This window comes from Typopeltis vanoorti, chromosome 1, assembly GCF_054136105.1.
Source record: "Typopeltis vanoorti isolate ZY-2024b chromosome 1, IOZ_Tvanoo_1.0, whole genome shotgun sequence".
NCBI classification, from domain to species: domain Eukaryota; kingdom Metazoa; phylum Arthropoda; class Arachnida; order Uropygi; family Thelyphonidae; genus Typopeltis; species Typopeltis vanoorti.
In genome coordinates, this window is record NC_143549.1 from 109,242,698 (window position 1) to 109,263,549 (window position 20,852).

Consider the following 20,852-nt stretch of genomic DNA (forward strand, 5'->3'; position numbering starts at 1 on the left):
ATATATACATGTTAACACAAGAATAATGTTTAATTTGCCAAATATTTCGATCTGAATATTACAGACCATCTTCAGTGGCTACATAGGAATACTTTTAAAAAACAAAGTGGAATATGAACAATTGATCATTCACACAAGGGGAAAGCGACAGTAATTATGGACTCTTCAAACTATAGAAGAAAACTTTCCCTTGTACTTCGAGATCGCTCAACATACCAAGAACGTAATTACGATCCAACCAACAGACAACTGAAGAAATTAAATTCCCTACTAGATGAGGTCATAAGTTTAGATGTAGACACTATTGAAAGACAAAAAAACTCATTTTGCAAGGCCTCCAAGGTTTTATGGTCTACCAAAAATACACAAGACAGATATTCCTCTTCGCCCTATAGTGGATTGTATTGATTCTCCTACTTATCGCATAGCCAAATATCTATCTAAATTATTGAAATCACACATTGGCAACTCATGTTCTTTTTTGAAAAACTCTTCTGATTTCTTAAATAAATTGAAAAACATCACTTTACAACCTACAGATCTTATGGTTATCTTTGATATAGAATCTTTATATACGAATGTATCTCTCAAAGAGACTTTAGAATTACTTGCTGACATCTTCCCACAAGATATAATAAAGTTATTTGATTTTGTAATGCATTCTGGATATTTCTCATGTCAAAACAAATTTTACAACCAAGTGGAAGGAACAGCCATGGGAAATCCACTTTCTCCTGCTCGTGCCAACTTTTATTTAGAACATCTAGAAGAAGTTCTCATCTATATTCCCTCACCCATCCTTTTGAGATAGATATATTGACGACATCTTTGCTCTATGGCCTCACAACAGAGACTCCTCACCTTCCTTTTTAAGCAGTATCAATTACATACATCCTCGTATAAAGTTTACCATGGAGATTGAAAAAGACAACAAGTTATCTTTTTTAGACGTTCTTCTCATCCGTTCACCTTCTGGTATTCTTACAACAACAGTTTACAGAAAACCAACTTTCACAGGTCGTTATATTCTCAAAGAATCTGCTCATTATCCTTGTCAAAAAAACAGGAATCATAAAATGTTTAATCTGACGAGCCAAAACTAACTGTTCAACTTCTCATTTATTACAGGAAGAACTCTTGACTATCAAACATCACATAAAACTAAATGGCTTCTCCGAAAAGCGTACACAACATCTTTTCAATTCTTACAATCCAACACAGAACAGCAAAGATTCAATATGCTGAATTCCAATTCCTTACATTTCCAGGATTTCAGAACCAATTTCAAGAATTCTGAAGAAATATGATTTAACAGCCACTTATACTCCTATTAACAAATTATCCACCTATTTTCCTTCATCTAAAGATAAACGCTCAACCTTGTCTTTACCTGGTGTGTATCAAGCTCCTTGTAATTGTAATCTTTCCTACTTTGGACAAACTGGGCGTTCTATAGAAAAAAGAATTCAAGAGAATCAGTCATCAATTCAACACAACAAACCTGAGAAATCTGGATTAGCTCAGCATGGATTAGAAACAAGCCACAACATCCTTTGGTCCAAGACTCTCTCTCTTTTCCTACACGAATGTTGCTACAAATTTGAACGTTTATTTAAAGAAAGTGTGGAGGCCTTACTTCAATGTCCTAACTTGAATTGTAATGACTGTATATCTATATCAAAAATTTGGGAAACTTTAATCAGGATAACACATTAATTTTTTTTTTTCCCCTATATTAGTCTAATGCTATTTAAGATTATTATATGAATTTCTGAATTAATATCTTTAATTATGACTTTAAAAATGTTTACTCTTCTAATACTTAGTGATATGACATCACGCAGCTCGTTCTATGTGTGAATGATCAATTGTTCATATTCCACTTTGTCTTTTAAAACTATTCCTCTGTGGCCACTGAAGATGGTCTGTAATATTCAGACTGAAATATTTGGCAAATTAAACATTATTCTTGTGCTAACGTGTATATATTTCTAATTGCTAAATTCTTGTTTTATCTTTTATCTAGGTATAAACAAAATTTGCATGTGAAGTACGTTCATGACTAGGCTGCTTGTGTGCAGAGGCTAAATGACTTGCATTAATTGTCTTTGTATCCCATAATGCAAAGCATACACGCTTTCAGGCCTATAATACTATGCATTATGGAAAGGGCTACCTCCCAGACTGGAACCTTTATTGACGTCTCATTAATGATGAGAGGTCATGTCAAAGACCTAGATCCTTTCAGACACATCTGAAAGAGGATTGTACTTTGCATTATGGAATATAATGACAATTAATGTGAAGTCGGTCTCTATATTATACAAGTAGTCTTATTTGTGAATATACTTCACACACAGACAGCTTGCTTACACTTGAAGGATAAAGCAAGAATATATAATTTCTTGGCAAATTTATTTTAATTTGTAACACAAGTGAAAAAACTTTCTACTTTACTTACCTGATTATCTTTATTCAGTCATATTTTTCCTGTTTGTGTTTTGTAATCCCTTTTGCTGCTTAATTTTCTTATATTTCCTATGCCTTTTTTCTAAATGCTTTTCAACTTTTTTGTAATTGCCATGTTGTCTGTTTAATATTCTTTTCAGGTTGAGATATTTTGAAGGTTAATTCATTTCTGTATCTTCATTTTGCTTCAGTATATTGCAATGGCATGTTTTTTTGTTCAGTGGGTGGGAGAATCCTTTTTTATTCTGAACTTCCATTCATATTAGTGTTTCTTTTTGTAGCTATGCTTTTATACTGGTGTGGATTTGGCACCATTTATGGCACTACTTTTATGTTATAATATCTCATCATTACTTTATCTATTATGAGAACACTAATTGTTCTAAGAAAAACAGTCACCTACTTTTCAGGAGCAACAAAAAAACTCAACAATATAGCTTGCCTCTAATTCAAAGTTATAAAATTGTTTTTCAACAATTATTGAATTATACATTTTAAACCTTTGTTAATTTTGTGAAGTGTATTTTATATTAAAAACGTTTTGTCTGCTTAATTTATCATTTTATTTTGTAGCTTCCTCGTTCCAGTGAAGGGAAGGACTGGTTTTGGTATGTTGATAAAACTGCAACACTGAAGCTTTTAGAAGGTAAGAATAAATAAAGTTCAGATAATTTTATAGTTCTTTATGTGCTTTGATATCCTTCTGAAAAAAAAAAAAAAAAGTGTTATAGAATTACATTATTACTTTATCATCTCACTGTATTAGGCTCAGTGACTTTTATTAGCCAAGTACTGGGATTGAGAATGGGGGAGGTAAGAATATTCATCTTGTCATAGGATATCATCATCATTAAATTCCTGCCATGTACCCTCAAGGGGGTGTACAGGATATGATAGTGCTACATGAAAAATTTACATCATTACTAACTTCCTGTCTACAATTTTCCTCCAGATCAGTCTGTTACTTGTCAAGACGCCAATATTATCAGATCGTATATTTCTGTCGTCTAAGGCACTTTGTACCGTATCAATCCATCTATATCATGGTCTTCCTATGGGTCTTTTTCTTGCCAACCTGGCAGAGAACACTTGTTTTGCCAATCTTTCCCCGCCCATTCTGTTTAAATGACCATACCACCTGAGATTAGCTCTGCTAACGCATTCCTGGATGCTGACAATGTCAAGTTCTTTCCTAATATCCTCGTTTTTTATATGATATTGCCATTGATGCCATCTGTTCACGCATCTAATCTTTCTCAGGATTCTCATATCTGTGGTCTCTAGTCTTTGGTCAAGTGTTTTACTTCTGATCCAGCTCTCAGATCCATAAGTTAAAACTGGTTTGAACACTGTCTTGTATACAGCTAATTTAGTGTTCTAACTAATTTCTCTCTTATTCCATATGAATTTATTCAAATGACTTCCTACTGTACCAGCTTCATTGATGCTATTTTCTATTTCCATATTTAATTTACCATCTTCACTAACAATCGTGCCCTAAGTAGGTGAAATGTTTTGCTTGTTCCACAGGTTCTCTGTTCACAATGCATTTGACATTTTCAACGATTCTGCCTATTTTCATTGTCTTTGTCTTTTTATTGCTGACCTTCATACCATATCTATTACAACAGTTATTCAATTTAGTCAAGGAATCTTGCAGACTCGTAGCGGATTTATTGATAAGTATAACATTGTCTGCATAAAGCAAAGAGCTGATTTTAGCATCTCCAATTTTGATATCATGTTTAATACCACTTTCCTTCATAATGTGATCCATATAGATAATGAATAACAGAGGCGATAATGTACATCCTTGTCTGACACCAGATTTAACATTAAACCACCTTCCTGTACTTCCTTCAATTCTAACTGCTGACTTACAACTCAAATAAAGACTAAGTATTGCTTGATATAACACTATATAACCGTAGTGTATTGAATAGCTTCTCTCTTGGCATCTTGTCATATGCCTTTTCCAAATCGACAACTTAAATACAGATCTTTATTATATTCCCATGATTTTTCAACTATTTGTCGTAAAGTGAAGATCTGATCCTGACAGCCTCTATTTGGCTGGAATCAAGCTTGTTGTTCACCAAGCTTTTCTTCCACAATTCTTCTCAACCGTTTCTCAAGTATATATCTTGAGAAATGGCTGAGAAGATATACTTGCATGTATCTTACCAGGAACACTCAGTAGAGAAATACCTCTGTAATTCTCACATTCAATTTTATTTTCCTTTTTATATATGGGCACTATGAGAGTTCTACTCCAATCATCAGGAATTCGTCCCTTTGTCCAGGCCTTCTGAACTATGCAGTGTAGCCACTGCAAGACTTATACCACCATACTTCAGCATTTCTGGTCGCATATCATCTACTCCTCCTGTCTTTCCACATTTTTAAGCCTTTGATGGCTTTTTTTCCTTCAAGTATGGATATGTATTCCTGAATGTAAGCCTGTTGAGTGTTTTTTACCACTGTGCTATCACTGTTTGTTTCATTTAGCAATTTCTCGAAGTAATTACTCCATACTTCAAAGATTTCTTTTTCTCCTCGTTTCTTTTTTTCTTTGTTTTCACGTTATCTTTATCATCTCTAACTCCTTTTACAGTATTCTTTCCTCCATTTCTAAGCTTCTTCAACACCCTCCAAAATATTCTGCCACCTTCTTGGTATTTATTTTCTATGTTCTTGCCAAAGTCCTTCCATGACTTTTGATAGCTAATTTTATGCAGTGTTTAGCTTTCTTACATTGTCTCTGTATTTTCTAAGAGCACAAGTGACTTATTTGCCAGGAACTTTTGATATGCTTTCTTCTTTTCCTTCACTGCCTCTTTAACTTCCTGTGTCTGCCATGGAGTACTGATTTTTCTCTCCTTGTAGACAACCTCACCACACGCCTCTCTGGCCGAATCAGTCAAGGTTTTCTTTAAGTTTTACCACTGAATTTCTAAAGTTTGGTTCCTGTTCTCAAACTCTCATTTTTTTTCAATAATCTTTGTGTATTTTAGTGTACAGTTCACATCTGAGAGCTGCTGAACTTTTATTCGTTTTTAAACTTTCTTACATGTTATTCTTTTCAGTATGAAATTCAATTTTATCCTGCTCAAGACTAAATAGTGATCACTTTCAAATCCTCTGTACACTCTAGTGTCCTGCACAAGGGAGAAAACATCACTATCAACAATGACATAGTCAATGAGACTTTTCTTATTTCTTGCCTCTTCTCTCCATGTGAATTTGTGCACATTTTTATGTTGGAACATGGCATTAGTGATAACCAGTCCATGTCCTGAGCAGAAATCCAACAAATATTTGCCATTATTATTAGCTTTGCTCTTTTCTCCAAATTTTCCCAATATATTTTTGTATGTCTGACAATTATTTCCTACTTCGCTATTTAGATCCCCAACAAGGACCAACTTTTCCTTTTTCATTGTGTCAGTAGATTTCTCTATTGCCTCAAAAAATTACTCCACTTCTACCTTTGTAGAGCTTTCTGTGGGACCATAGACACAAATAAGTCTCATTTTCCAGTTCCCCATTCTGATATTTGCCCACATCACTCTACTTGACACTGCCTGCCATTCAAGAAGATGCGCCTCGTATTTATTGTTGAATACTATAGCTACTCCTTCTTTTCCTTGATTGTCATTGCCTGAATAAAACATTTTGTATTTATTGCTCAGGAAGATCTCGCCAGTTTTGTCTTTTTTGTTTCAGTCATCCCTATTATGTCAATCTGGTACTTACTAATTCCTCAGCTAGCTCCACTTCTTTGCCATTCAGGCTTCTTATGTTGATAGTACCTTCTTTAACTCTGGTGATGTTGAGTTGGGGTGTTTTTTCACTGTTCACCCTGATTCCCTGGCGAAAACAACGGGGAACTTGTTTAACCGGGCGACGCCCCAGCTGGCATGAAATTTTGTCGTGTTGTGCCATCATTTTGTAATTTGGTTTAAACCAATAAGAATTACAATTTGGTCGGCTAAATCCCAAATTGCCAGCCTATCTTCTTTCATTAAGTATCCAGGTAGATACCTAACAGGGTGCACCACGAGAAGGTGAGGATTGGACAATACGTCAGAAGTCCTGATTGGTTCTCCGCATTCCTTGAAAGGCTATGTGGAGGTCTCCTCTCAGTTATACAGCTTTGACCCTTAAGCATCCCATAGGACATTAGAGATGCATTTATTCATGGGCTACCTTGCCTTTTTTGCAAAATGGGAGAAAAAGCCATTACTGTCTAAGATTGACAGATTTCACTTTGCATCATAAATTACCAAATAATTCTTGTCTACAGAATACAAGCCCAAGTCTTTCTCAGGCAGATTACATGCCATAATTATATAGCAGAGGAATTGTACCTACACATACTTAATGACATCTACTCCAAGTAATAATAGTAACTCTTTAGAAACTTTTCAGAGGTAGCTCTTGAAGTTATACATCTGGTTAGGAATTGAGTGAATCATCTTAAATGCTTTATATAACTGTGATTTAAGTATGACATAATTGCTTCTTCTGTGTTGCATTTTCAAGTTCAATTCATCGTACTTGAAATTGTGAGCTATATGTGCACTTCTTTAAAATATATTGCAGTTATATGATAACAGTGGTAAACTGCCACCCTGTAGACATTCAAGCTGTTATTTTGCTGCAAAATAGGGGAATTTTGTCTGTTTTACTGTGTTTTTTCTTAGAAGAATTGGTGTTTTCATAATAGATTAAGTAATGATGCAATATTAGAACATTTACATTACAATAAAAAGGCAATTTTTGCAATTACCTTTAGTCCATCAACAACAGAGAATCTTTAATGACGTTTGTACTATATGTTTAGTGTAACTTTAGTATTAGCAGGAATGATGAGGCTTGTCAGCCCAATGTAGCATTTATTGTAAACTTCTAATTGTGCACCTTGTGTGTTATTCTGCAAAACAAAATCTCTAAATCTAGACTGACTTTTTTTTAAAACCTTTGTCATCGGTGTGATATTGTGAAGTGCCATTGTTAATGGTACATTGGCATTTATCTAAGAGAGAGAGAGAGGGGGGGGAGAACACATAATAGTTATGTAGGTTTGCAATTCCACATATGGTTCTTCTATTTCTGTGACTTAGGTTATTGTTAGGTCACTGTATACTTAACCAGGCATGAACTTTTACTGTAACAGGGAAAATTCAAGTATCTCGTGGAATCCCATTTCCTTCCAGTTCTAGAAGAATTTGTATCCTTTGTAGAAACAAATGCTTGGCTCTGTTACATTTTTCTCTGTATTCTTTTAGGGCATTTGCCAACTCATTTGGTAGGAACTTTTGGTATGCTTTCTTCTTTTACAGTACTGTTTCATTAACTTCTTGTGTCCATCATGGTGTTCTTATTTTACTGTTCTTGTATACAACTTTACCACATTTCCCCCCAGCTGAATCAGTTGTTTTCTTCAGAGCTTGAAGGTTTGGTTCTTGTTTTCAGACTGTTTAATTTTTTTCTTCAATAATCTTTTTGTAGTTGAGTCTACTGTTTACCTGTAAAAGCTGTTCAATTTTAATTTGTTTCAAAAACTTTCTTATGTACTGTTCTTTTCAATGTGATGTTCATTTTTATCCTACTTAAAACTGAGTGAGGTTCTCTGTACAGTCTTTTATCCTTAACCAGCATGATATCACTGGCAATGACATAGTCAATGAGGCTTTCTTATTTCTTGTTTTCTCTTGTGTATATGCACAACATACAGGTATACATATGAACTTTTTCATAGCTGTATATTGAAAAATGGTGCTAGTAATGCTATTATGTATCCTGAGCAGAAATCCAGTTTGATACTTACCATTATTATTAGCCTTGTCCTATTCTTGAAATTTTCCAAAAATGTTTCTATATGCCTGGTTGGATTCATTTCCTACTCTGCTTTGTAGACCTCCAACAAGCACCACTTTTTCCATTTTCAGTTGAATACTCTGACCCAAAAAATTCTTCCATCTCTTCCTTAGGAGTACCTTGTGTGGTACTATTAGCAAAAAATATGTTTTTATTGTCTATTTCCCCAATTTGAAGTTTATCTTCTTGTTTGGTGTTGATTGCTATTTGCTGCACCTTGATGGTTATTGCCCAAATATAACATTTTATACTTTATTTTTGTCTTCTTTCTCTTAATAATGACAATTACATCCATGTAGCACTTTTCTGGCTCCTCTGCAAGTTCAGTTTCCTTTCCATTCATACTCCTTATGTTGATGGTTCCGTCTTCAGTTATTCTGGTGTTAGGTTTGTTCTTTTTCTTTTGGATGTTGAATTTGTTTCAGTAGCTGATGTTTCACTGTTTGCCCTGGTTTCCTGATTGAAACAGCAGAAGTCCTTCTTTAACCAGGCAATGCCCCATCTGGAATGAAATCTCATGTTGTATGTATGTGTAGTTTATGCCAGTGGAGACCCAAATTGCCATCCTATCCTTGTTCATTCAACACCTGTTGGTTACCTACTAAGTGGACACATCATTTAAAGGTGAGGATTGGACATTAGGTCAGAACCAATAGGCAATTCTCCTCCCAGTTATTTGGCTTTGACCGTTAAGCAACCCAAGGAGCTAAGATTGATATCTCCAATTCTGATATCAGGTTTAATGCTACTACTTTTCAATTCTAATGTGATCCGTATAGACAATAGTAACAGTGGAGATAATGTACCCTCTTGTCATGCATCTAATTACATCAAATCATCTTCCAGTACCTTTTTTAAATTTTACAACCTAAATATAGATCTAATATTTAATAAAATAATAGCAAATAATTTAATAGGCTAAACCATTTATGCATATAATGGTAACATTGAACTGCTTTTCTCCTGGTATCTTTTCATATGCCTTTTCCAGATTTCATCATCATCAAATTTTTGATATGTACCCTCAAGGGGTATACAGGATATGATATTACATCATGAAAAACTTACACCATTACTAACTTATTATCTACAATTTTCCTCCAAATCAATCTGTTACCTGTCAAGACTTCAACATTATCAGATATTATATTTCTGTCTTCTAAGGCACTTTTTACTGTATCAATCCACCTGTATCTTGGTCTTCTTCTGGGTATTTTTCCTGCAAAGAATACTTGTTTTACTAATATTTCCTCTCCATTCTGTTTAAATGACCATACCACCTAAGATTAGCTCTGCTAACACATTCCTGGATTCTAACAATATTAAGTTCTTTCCTAATATCCTCGTTTTTAATATGACTTTGCCACTGATGCCATCTGTTCATCCCTCTAATCTTCTCTGGCCTCTCATATTTGTGGTCTCTAGTCTTTGAAGTGTTTTATTTCTAACCCACCTCTCAGATCCATCATCAAATTCCTGATATATCCTCAAGGGGGTGTACAGGATATAGTACTACATGAAAAATTACATCATTACTAACTTCCTATCTACAATTTTTCTCCAAATTAGTCTGTCTCCTGATTTATTAAATTTATTCAACCTATCAAGACTCCAACATTATCAGATCTTATATTTCTATCTTCTAAGGCACTTTTTACTATATCAATCAACTTATACCTTGGTATTCCTCAGGGTCTTTTTCTTGCCAGCCTGGCAGAGAATACTTGTTTTGCTAAACTTTCCTCTCCCATTCTGTTGAAGTGACCATACCACCTGAGATTAGCTCTGCTAACACATTCCTGGATGCTGACAATGTCAAGGTCTTTCCTAATATCGTCGTTTTTAATATGATATTGCCATTGATGCCATCTGTTCATGCCACTAATCTTTCTCAGGATTCTCATATCTGACTCTAGTCTTTGGTGAAGTGTTTTATTTCTAACCCAGCTCTCAGATCCATCATCATCAAATTCCTGATACATCCTCAAGTGGCTGTACAGGATATTATAGTACTACTTGAAAAATTACATCATTACTAACTTCCTATCTACAATTTTTCTCCAAATTAGTCTGTTACCTGTCAAGACTGCAATATTATCAGATCTTATATTTCTGTCTTCTAAGGCACTTTTTATTATATCAATCCACCAATCTCTTGGTCTTCCTCTAGGTCATTTTCCTGGCAACCTGGCAGAGAACACTTTTTTACTAATCTTTCCTCTCCCTTTCTGTTTGTAACCTACCACCTGAGATTAGCTCTGCTAACGCATTCCTGGATGCTAACAATGTCAAGTTCTTTCCTAATGTCCTCATTTTTTTATATATGATATTCCCATTTATGCCATCTGTTCATGCCTCTAATCTTTCTCAGATTCTCATATCTGTGGTCTCTACTTTAATTTGGTCAAGTGTTTTACTTCTTACCCATCTCTCAGAGCCATAAGTTAAAATTGGTTTGAATACTGTCTTATATACAGCTAATTTAGTTTTCCTGGCTAATTTCTCTCTTATTCCATATAAATTTATTCATTCGACTTCTTACCATGCCAGCTTTGTTGATTGTGTTCTCTATTTCCATATTTAATTTACCATCTTCACTAAAAATCGTGCCTAAGTAGCTGAAATGTTTTACTTGTTCAATAGGTTCTCCATTCACAATGCAGTTGATATTTTCAGTGTTTCTGCCTATTTTCATTGTCTTTGTCTTTTTAATGCTGACCTTCATACCATATCAATTACAATATTTTTTTCAATTTAGTCAGAGCATTTTGCAGACTTGTAGCAGATTTATTTAGAAGTATAACATCATCCACATAAAGCAGAGAACTGAGATTAACATCTCCAATTTTGATATCAGTTTTAATACCACTTTCCTTCATAATGTGATCCATATCGATAATGAATAACAGAGGGGATAATGTACATATTTGTCTGAAAGTAGATTTAACATTAAACCATCTTCCTGTACTTCCTTCAATTCTAACTGCAGACTTACAACTCAAAGACTGAGTATTGCTTGATATAATGCCCATTGACACCGTATAATTGTAGCTTTGTCGTAAAGTGAAGATCTGATCCTGACAGCCTCTATTTGGCCTGAATCCAGCTTGTTCTTCACCAAGCTTCTCTTTCACAATCCTTCTCAACCATTTCTCAAGTATACTTGCATATATATCCAGGAACACTCATTGTAGAAATACTTCTATAATGCTCACATTGTTATATTTCCCTTTTTATATATGAGTACTATGAGAGCTCTACTCCAGTCATCTGGAATTCGTCCCTCTGTCCATGCCTTCTGAACTATGCAGTGTAGCCACTGTAAGACTTTTATACCTCCGTACCTGAATAGACAATGTTTATGGTCAAATATTGTCTATTCCCACTACGTTTCCACATTTCAGGCTTTTCATGGCTTTTTCTACTTCAAGTATGGAAGTAGAAAAAGTAGAAAAAATTCATTTAGAAATTTTTCAAAGTAATTACTCCATACTTCAAGGAAATGTTTTTCTCCAGATTTCATGTCACCTTTATCATCTCTATTTCCTTTTACAGCACTCTTGACTCCATTTCCGAGCTTCTTCAACAACCTCCAGAATATCTTGCCACCTTCTTGATATTTATTTTTATGTTCTTACCAAAATTCTGCTATGAATTTTGTTTAGCTGGTTTTACACAGTATTTAGCTTTCTTACATTTGTCTTTGTATTCTCTAAGAGCACAAGCTGACTTATATGCTTTCTTCTTTTCTTTCACTGCCTCTTTAACTTTCTGTGTCCACCATGCAGTTCTGATTTTTATATCCTTGCAGACATCCTCTCTGGCTGAATCAATCAGTGTTTTCTTCAGGACTTGAAAGTGAATCTCCAAGGTTTGGTTCCTGTTCTCAAACTCTTTCATTTTTTCTTGAATAATCTTTGTGTATTTTAGTCTACAGTTCACATCTGAGAGCTGCTCAACTTTTATTCGCTTTAAAACTTTCTTACATGTTATTCTTTTCAATATGAAATTCAGTTTTATCCTGCTCAAAACTAAATGGTGATCACTTCCAATTTCAAATCCTCTGTGCACTCTGGTGTTTTGCACAAGGGAGAAAACATCACTGTCAACAATAACATAGTCAATGAGTCTTTTCTTATTCCTTGCCTCTCTTTTCCATGTGAATTTGTGCACATTTTTATGTTGGAACATTGTGTTAGTAATAACCAATTTTATTACCAGTATTTTTAGCTTTTCTCTTTTCTGCAAATTTTCCCAAAATATTTTTGTATGTCACACAATCATTTCCTGCTCTGCTATTTAGATCCCAACAGGGGACCAATTTTTCCTTTTTGATTGTGTCAGTTGCTTTCTCTAAAGCCTCAAAAAAATTCCTCCACTTCTACCTTAGTACAACCTTCTGTGGGACCATAGGCACAAATTCCTCCACTTCTACCTTAGTAGAACCTTCTGTTGGACCATAGACAGTCTCACTGTCCAGTTCCCCATTCTCATATTTGCCCACATCACTCTACTTGAGATTGCCTGCCATTCAAGAAGATTAGCCTCGTATTTTTCTTCTTTCCATTGTTAATTTGTGCAAATCTTGATGGTGGCTGGTACTTCCCATTGTTATCAGCTTTATTCTTTTTTCCAAATTTTTCCAAAACATTTCTTTGTTAATATCTATAGAAATGCTTACCATAGGAGATATTAAAGAAAGTAAACTGAGAGATGGATTATTGATATGAAAGTGCATCTCTTAAGATTTTAATCAAAGTTTTAAAAAATGTTGTTTCATATGCCGTGAAATTTCATTAGAAAGTTCACTCACTGTAGTAGATGGCTGATAGTCCCAACTAAAGTTCTTTAGGTACAATGCTATGCTTAAAGAAAAAAAAAAAAAAGAGAACTGTTCCTGTGGTCCCATAGGAGAATTATATATAGGAGTTCTCTATAGTGAAAAGTATATTCCTTTGAATCTTATTTGAATTTATTTGAATTCCTTTGAATCTAGTCCTTCTTTTGAATTTTATGAGCATTGAATAACTGTCATTGAATGCCAGCTGCACTAACATCTTACTACTAACTGCCAGTTTATTGGTCAAATGGATATCATTTTTACTCTTATGGAGTAGAACTTATGGACTTTGGGTTTGAATCCTACTGTGACATGAATTTATGTTAAAATTTAAAAACACTAAGAGTAAATTGTTTTGAACATATTTTCATTTCATTTGCAACATGAAATGGAAACAGATGATAAACTGAGGATAGAAAAAGAATAGAAAAGTTTCAAAGCAATTGTTAAAATGCTTCTATGACTGACCACCAAGAAGCGAATCAGAAGAAAACGATGGATGAATGAATGTAATGTATATTAGATTTGTTCAACAAAAGAATACAAGGGGGAAAAAAACTAGAACGTAAATAAAAACTAGAAAGGAAATAAAAGACCTAGGAATAAAACAAGGTACATCAAAGGTACACCAAAACATAAAAAGAAATGAAGAAGAAAATGAATGATCCACAGAACTTTTCAGTCATAAGCGATGATGGCAGAATGTTATTTGTTTCAAATAACATTCTGTCATCATCGCTTATGACTGAAAAGTTCTGTGGATCATTCATTTTCTTCATTTCTTTTTATGTTTTGATGTACCTTGTTTTATTCCCCAGGTCTTCTATTTCCTTGCACTAATTATTAAGTCATGTTTCCTTGGCCTCTCTTCATGATTTCCTTAATATATTCTTAAAAAATTTATGTTCTAGTTTTTTTTTTTTCTTCTTGTATTTGAAACAGAAGTTACAAAAACATGAGTCGAATGAATTTTTTTCAGCAAATGAAGACAGGGAAGGCACCATGTAAAGATGATATTCCTATAGAAATGCTAAAGGTCCTAGAAGAAAATAGAAGAGCTAAGCAAACTATTTAACCATATTTATGAATGTGGATATGTTCTTAATAACCATAGGAATCCTATCTTTAGAAATATTCCAAAATGCTGGGGTAGTAAATTTGAATGTAAATATTGTATACCAATAAGCCTTAGGCTTATTGGTCTGCAATATTTGAGCCACTTAAAAAATTAGCGTTATGAATTATATTGGAAAAAATAAATCAAGGATGTCCAGATTCGATTTATAAGAAAAAAGGGAAAGAGGATATCATCAGAAAGTTACTAGAAAGAAAATTGCCAATGGATAATGATGTTTATATCTGCTTTATAGATTATGATAAAGCATTTGTAAGTGTTCACCATATGAAATTAACAGAAACAATAATAAAAAAAGAGTAAACAGGAATAGCATAAACACTGATATCCTATATATATATATATATATATATATATATATATATATATTAGAACCAGACTGCAAACATAAAAGTCAATAGTGAACTGTCAAGCCTTTCAAATACCAAAAAGGTATTTAAAAAGGAGAGGATGTGTGCTTTCTCATATTCTGTTCAGTCTTCATAGTGAAGAAATTTTTGACAGTTTGGAAGAAGAAATATTATCTTTCTTATGCAGGTGATAATGTTTCTTCTTCCAATTTTCACTTCATCAGTTAATATATTCATCCAAACAAAAACTAAAGTTAATCTAGTAAGCAGAGAAAAATCAATAACTTATTTAGTACATTAAATTGCAGAGGATGGAAAATGCAAAAGCAATTAGGAGAAGAATGGAAATTAATCTCTAACAGAATGAAGAATATATTAACATCAAGAAAATTATGCAAAAGAACTTGATTAAGAAATAATTGAAAGCATTATTTTGTCTACTTTTTTGTATGAAGCGGAAACATGGACGGTAAACAAGGAAGACAGTAGAAGGATTGATGCTTTTGAGAGGTGGAAATACAGAAGATCTCATGGATCTGAAAGAGAGATGAAGAATTTTTGGAGATGATGAGGCCTATTACAGAACTAATAAAAAGCATACAAAAAAGAAAAATATATATGGGTAATATTATGAGGCACGAGTCTTTCAAAAGTTTTATTAGAGGGAAGAATTGAAGGCAAAAGAAAGGAGGACAGTAACATGTACTTCGTTCAACTGCATAGTGGCTATGCCTGAACTATGAAGAGAACAGCCTAGAACAGAAATATGTGGAGATTATTAATAGTCACTGTCCTGATTGGAGATAACACTTGGACAGGAAATGGCTCGAAAAACTTCCATGGTTGGTTTTTTTTAGAGCAAAGTTTCCAGATTGCCTGAATTTTCCAGGATAGCATTATGTCATATTGCCAGCCATCTTGGTTATTTTTTTTTACTATTTTTTTATTAGAATTATTTAATGCATAGGGTCATGTGACATATTTATCATATGTACTGCTGTAACATGTGTCCTGGTGCAGGATGACTTTTGATGTCTTTGCACATAAAAATCAAATTAAAATAAAAAAATTGTCTTGTCTATTTCTGGTACCTTCATATTTTATCATATTATATTATTTAAAAAAAATCAAAACTGGTGGTATAAATTTATGAATAAAATATTTTATGATAACACTGAGTAATTATAAAAATAATTTTTTTTTTTTAATGCAAAGATTTTGATCTTTAGTTTTTATTTTATGAATTTATTTCTCTTTAGAATTAACATCTGACTTTTTAGCAATTCTTGATAAGTGTCCTAGCAGATTGAAACGAAAAATTATGAGTGGAAATCCAAAGGTTAGTGTTTGTCCATTGTATAATTTTTTTGAGACATTAAAATTTTGAACAGTTTAAAAATATATATATGATAAAATATAAAATAAGAATATAGGCTGTTATAATCTGAAGATAAAATTTATTTTGTTTTTGATGATTGCTATGTTGTTATTCTGCCATTGATTCCATCTGTTCACTCCCGTTGTTTTTCTTGTGTGTGTGTGTGTTGTCTCTAGTGAATAATACTCTGACTAACTTTTTTTTTACTCAATTCTCAGATCCACTTTTTTGGATTTGCGAAAACAAGCTTCATGCAAAAGAGATGTAGAATTACAAAGCAGTGTCCTATGATAAATTAAGGAAACATTGATGGAGGAATGGCTTGATTAGTTCAAGGAGAGCGAAATCAGCAATGTCTGGGACTTGGGCAGAAATCAATTACTCAGATTGTATTCCTAAGGTTACGAGGATAAATAAAGCAGGGGTGAAATGCATGAATTATGGAATTATTATTATTATTATTATTATTCAGGCCTCCATGGAGTCAAAAGACTCATCATGGGAGGTCCTTCCTAAGAACATAAAGACTGTCGAGACTCATCGAGGGGAGGTCCCCCCCCCTAAGAAACACAAAGTCTATCATACCATTCTTTAAACTCATTAACCGTTCTCGCTCTCACCACTCCATCAGGCAATGCATTCCACGGTTCAACCACCCTCCATGCAAAGAAACCACTCCTTACCCTCTTGCTCACAGTTTCCTTTTGTAACTTCCAGGGATGGCCTCCTGTCATCAGGAGGCCATCCCTGGAAGTTTCTCTTCTTCCTGCTGTTCAACCAAGCGAAAGAACTCCCCAGTGTCAGCCCTGTAACTACCTCTCAACAGTTTAAAAGTCTAAATCATATCACCTCTCATTCTTCTATCCGCCAAACTCTGCAGTTCACATTCCCTCAGCCGATCCTCATAACTACGCTTGTACAGCCCTGAAACCATCTTTGTCATCCGTCTTTGTATCTTTTCCACAGTTAATTTATCCCCTTCAAATCCTGGGGACCAAATCTGAGAACAATAATCCAAGTGTGGTCTGATCAGAGACTTATACAACGGAATGATAACCCTCTTATCTCTGCAGGTCAGTGTCCTTCTCATAATTGCAGCAATCCTCTGTGTTACTTTCACCACCTTTGCAATATGTCCCCTAAACTTCAGGTTTCTATCCATCATCAACCCCAGTTGTCTTGTCTCCCCTACTTCCTCCAGTATAACTCCTCCCATAGAGTATACAGCTTCCCATCGATGTTTCCCAAACCTCAAGACCTTACATTTTGCTGCATTAAACTGACACTCCCATTCATTTGCCCATCTATCTAGCTTATTTAAATCCTCTTGCAGGGCTACTACATCTGCACTATTAGTAATAATCCTTCCCAGCTTCGCATCATCTGCAAACAACTGACTATCCCTTTGCAATCCACTGGCAATGTCATTGATATAAAGGTTAAACAATATAGGTCCTAGTACTGGTCCCTGTGGGACCCCACTTGTAACCCTCTGCCTCTTTGAAACTGCTCCACCATACACAACTCTCTGGTACCTACAGACAGCCAATCCTGAATCCAGTTGACCAATCTGACATCCAGACCCATGTGCTGCAACTTAAATATCAGCTTATCATGTGGCACCCTGTGAAATGCCTTCGCTAAGTCTAAGAAAATTGCAGTATATGCCTTTCCCTCATCTAATGTTCTTGTAACTTTATTATAAAAGGCTAGCATATTGCTAAAACAAGAGCGCCCTTTCACAAATCCATGTTGATTCTCACAGATAACATTACCCTCATCTTCCCAATGCTGTATACGGTCCCTCACTACTTTCTCCAAGATCTTAACAACTACTGATGACACACAGACTGACCTATAATTAGACACTTCCAGTCTGTTACCACCCTTATGCAATGGCACTATCTTACCTTCCTTACATTCCCTGGGCACCTTTGCCGAAGCTAGACTTTTATTGAAAAGCCAGGTTAAAGGCACTGTCAGTTCCCTAGCACATTATCTCAAATTATGCAGAAGCTTCTGAGAAAGAGGATATTATACAGGAGGCAAAAAGAATAAGGTACCTGTCAGCAGAATGAGGAGTAATAGGCATAGGCTAGAGATGTGACAAGTGTAGTGCGAAAAAAGAAATTGACTGAAGCAGTAAAGCAAAAACCTTTAGAAAGTGAAATCACTAGAAGAAGAAGAAAGGGTCAATATAGAAGATTGACTTTAATTGCTGGAGATGGAACACAGGTCCCATTTGTTGAAGATGTAGTAGAAATGTTCAATGAGTATTTCGTTAATATATTTCATGTAAGTGGTTAGGAGTAGTGTTGAATAACAATAGGAAGGATGAAAGAAGAGACAGTTCAAGAATGGGAATTGTTTAGAATATTAAATAATCTTGATGTTAAAAACACTACAGGACTGAATGGGATATCACTATGTATATTTATGAGAATGTGTGAAAGAGTTGGCATTGCCTTTGACTTAATTGTTCAACAAGATTCTGGCTAAAGAAACAGTTCCAGAAAAATAGAAAGAAGGAAAATTATTTTTACTGCTTAAGGGAGAATCAAAGATATTTGGATCATAATACAAAACTGAATTGATGAGAATGTAAATCTTTCATGGGAGCAACAAGTGCTTGTTAAGAGGAGGCATTGCTTTAGTAACTTGTATTTTATAATAGGGTGATTAATATATTGAACAGAGGAAATGCTTATCCAGTGATTTATCTGGACTTTGCTTACTTTATACCTCCCAAAAAAGTAAGTTGAAGTGTGGGATATTACAAGACTGTTCTCAGACTCATCATTATCACAAAACATGGGCTCACTGCGCATTGGTGTCCAATGCCTCCTTCACTATTTTTTTCCACATTTCTTTGTCTAGTGCACAGTGTTGCAGTTTCTGTAAACCCATTCCACATGTCCTTTATGTTATCTATCCATTCTCTGTATAGTCTACCTCTTCTGTTTACACCATCCATAATACCAAACATGAAAGTCTTTATCTTCTGGTCCTCACTCATTCTGCAAATGAGTCCAAATACTTACAGCTTCTGTTGTATAATCTTCTGCATTAGATTCTCTTTTTATTGTATCTTCTGATAGAGCTCTTCATTTGTGATTTTCTGTACCCATCCTATTCTTCTTCCTCTAATAAGTTCTTTCAAATGCCAAAATTCTTTTTCTTGATTCCTTATTTATTATCCACATTTCAGATCCATATAGTACATCACTAAAGATTCATGTTTCTAGTACTCTTTGTTTCGTTTGCAGTCTGACCGCTTTACTTTTCCAGATGTTATCCATGGCCTTCAGATTTGTTCTTCCCTTTTCAATCTTGATCTTTATTTCTTTTTTACAGTTCAAATCATATGTCATTTTACTTCACAAATGTGAATTGTTCTGTGTTTTCTATATCAGGTCCATCCACTTGTATCTTTTGTTTCATGTTCTCCTCACCAAATACCATTGTCTTTTTTTTTTTTTTTTTTAAGTTCATAACAAATCCAAATCTCTTCTCTTCCTCATTTAACAGTTTCAATGTTTTTTTTTTGTTCTTTCATTATCTTCAATCATAACAATGTCATCTGCATAAGATTGTTAATTCTCATTCCATGTACTGATATTCCTTTTACATCTTCCTTCATTTAATTCATTGCTCTTTCTAACTGTGCGATGAAAATGCTTCATGATATTGGGTTCCTCTGTCTAGTACCTCCTGCTTGTTCTAACCATTTCCCCAAATCACCTGTTCTAACTGTTGCAACTGCATTCTTATAAACATCTTTTAATATAGCTATTAGTTTTCTGTCAATTCCATAGGATTCTAGGACTGCTAATGTCACTTTCTGGTCGATAATGTTATTGCCTTCTGAAAATCAACAAAGCAAGTATGTATGCTTTTGTTTTTTCTCCTAGCTTTCTCTGCTATTAACTGCATTGTCAAAATCTGTCGAATTATAATTCTATCTTTCCTAAATCCTGCTTGCTCGTCTGCAAGGTATGCTTTCAATTGTGTTCTCATCAATCTTTCTGTCAGTATCATCATAATCTTACCAAGGTGACTTGTCAAAGCAATTGTTCTATAATTTTTACGTTCTAGCTTATTTCCTTTTTTTATATAATCTCAATGATATCAATTTCATCCATTCTTCTGGCATTTTCCCTTCCTTCTTTCCATACCATATTACATAGTTGATGCATTTTTATAATCATACTTTCGTGCATGATTTGTGCTTTCTTTCATTCTCAACTCCTTGAAGTGTTCTCAAACTGCCGTTGTTTAGTCAGTGATGAATGCTTTTTAGTAAAAATGGTAAACAATGTGTAGCATTTTAGTTTGTTATCATTTTACTTGGCATTTCTGTTGTATGTAGTGCCAGACCTGATTTATGCTTTCTTTCATTCTCAACCTCCTTGAAGTGATTGAATTGGCATATCTCACAGATCTACCAGTCTGTCCTATCTTGTAGACAGCCAGAAATAATATCCCAAAAATAGAATAAAAAGCATTAAAAAAGACAAACTCATTACTCATCAAAAACTCATTAAAAAGTCATTACAGAATACATAGAAAAAATGAAAATCTTTCTAGGACACACAGGCACCTATGAAAAGTTAAAACAAGATTCCATGGGATAATTCCATAATAAAACCAATAAATTAATTAAAGACATGCTGAACTGGTCTCAAGAAACAAACAAACAAAAAAACCGAATCTAGACATTCTCTTGTTTCAAGAATATATGGAGTCACTAAACTGCATAAACAAGACTTGTCATTAAGACCAACTGTTGATGCAAAA

General features: G+C 34.2%; 1 protein-coding gene across 1 annotated transcript in view; it reads left to right on the forward strand.

Annotated features, from left to right (window-relative positions):
- Positions 1-20,852, forward strand: part of CycT (Cyclin T) — a 97,851-nt gene that overhangs the window by 61,010 nt on the left and 15,989 nt on the right. The window contains exons 8-9 of the mRNA XM_090392739.1: positions 3,043-3,115; positions 15,937-16,016. Of these exons, the coding sequence (XP_090248865.1) occupies positions 3,043-3,115; positions 15,937-16,016 (153 nt within the window). The remainder of the gene's footprint in view (positions 1-3,042; positions 3,116-15,936; positions 16,017-20,852) is intronic.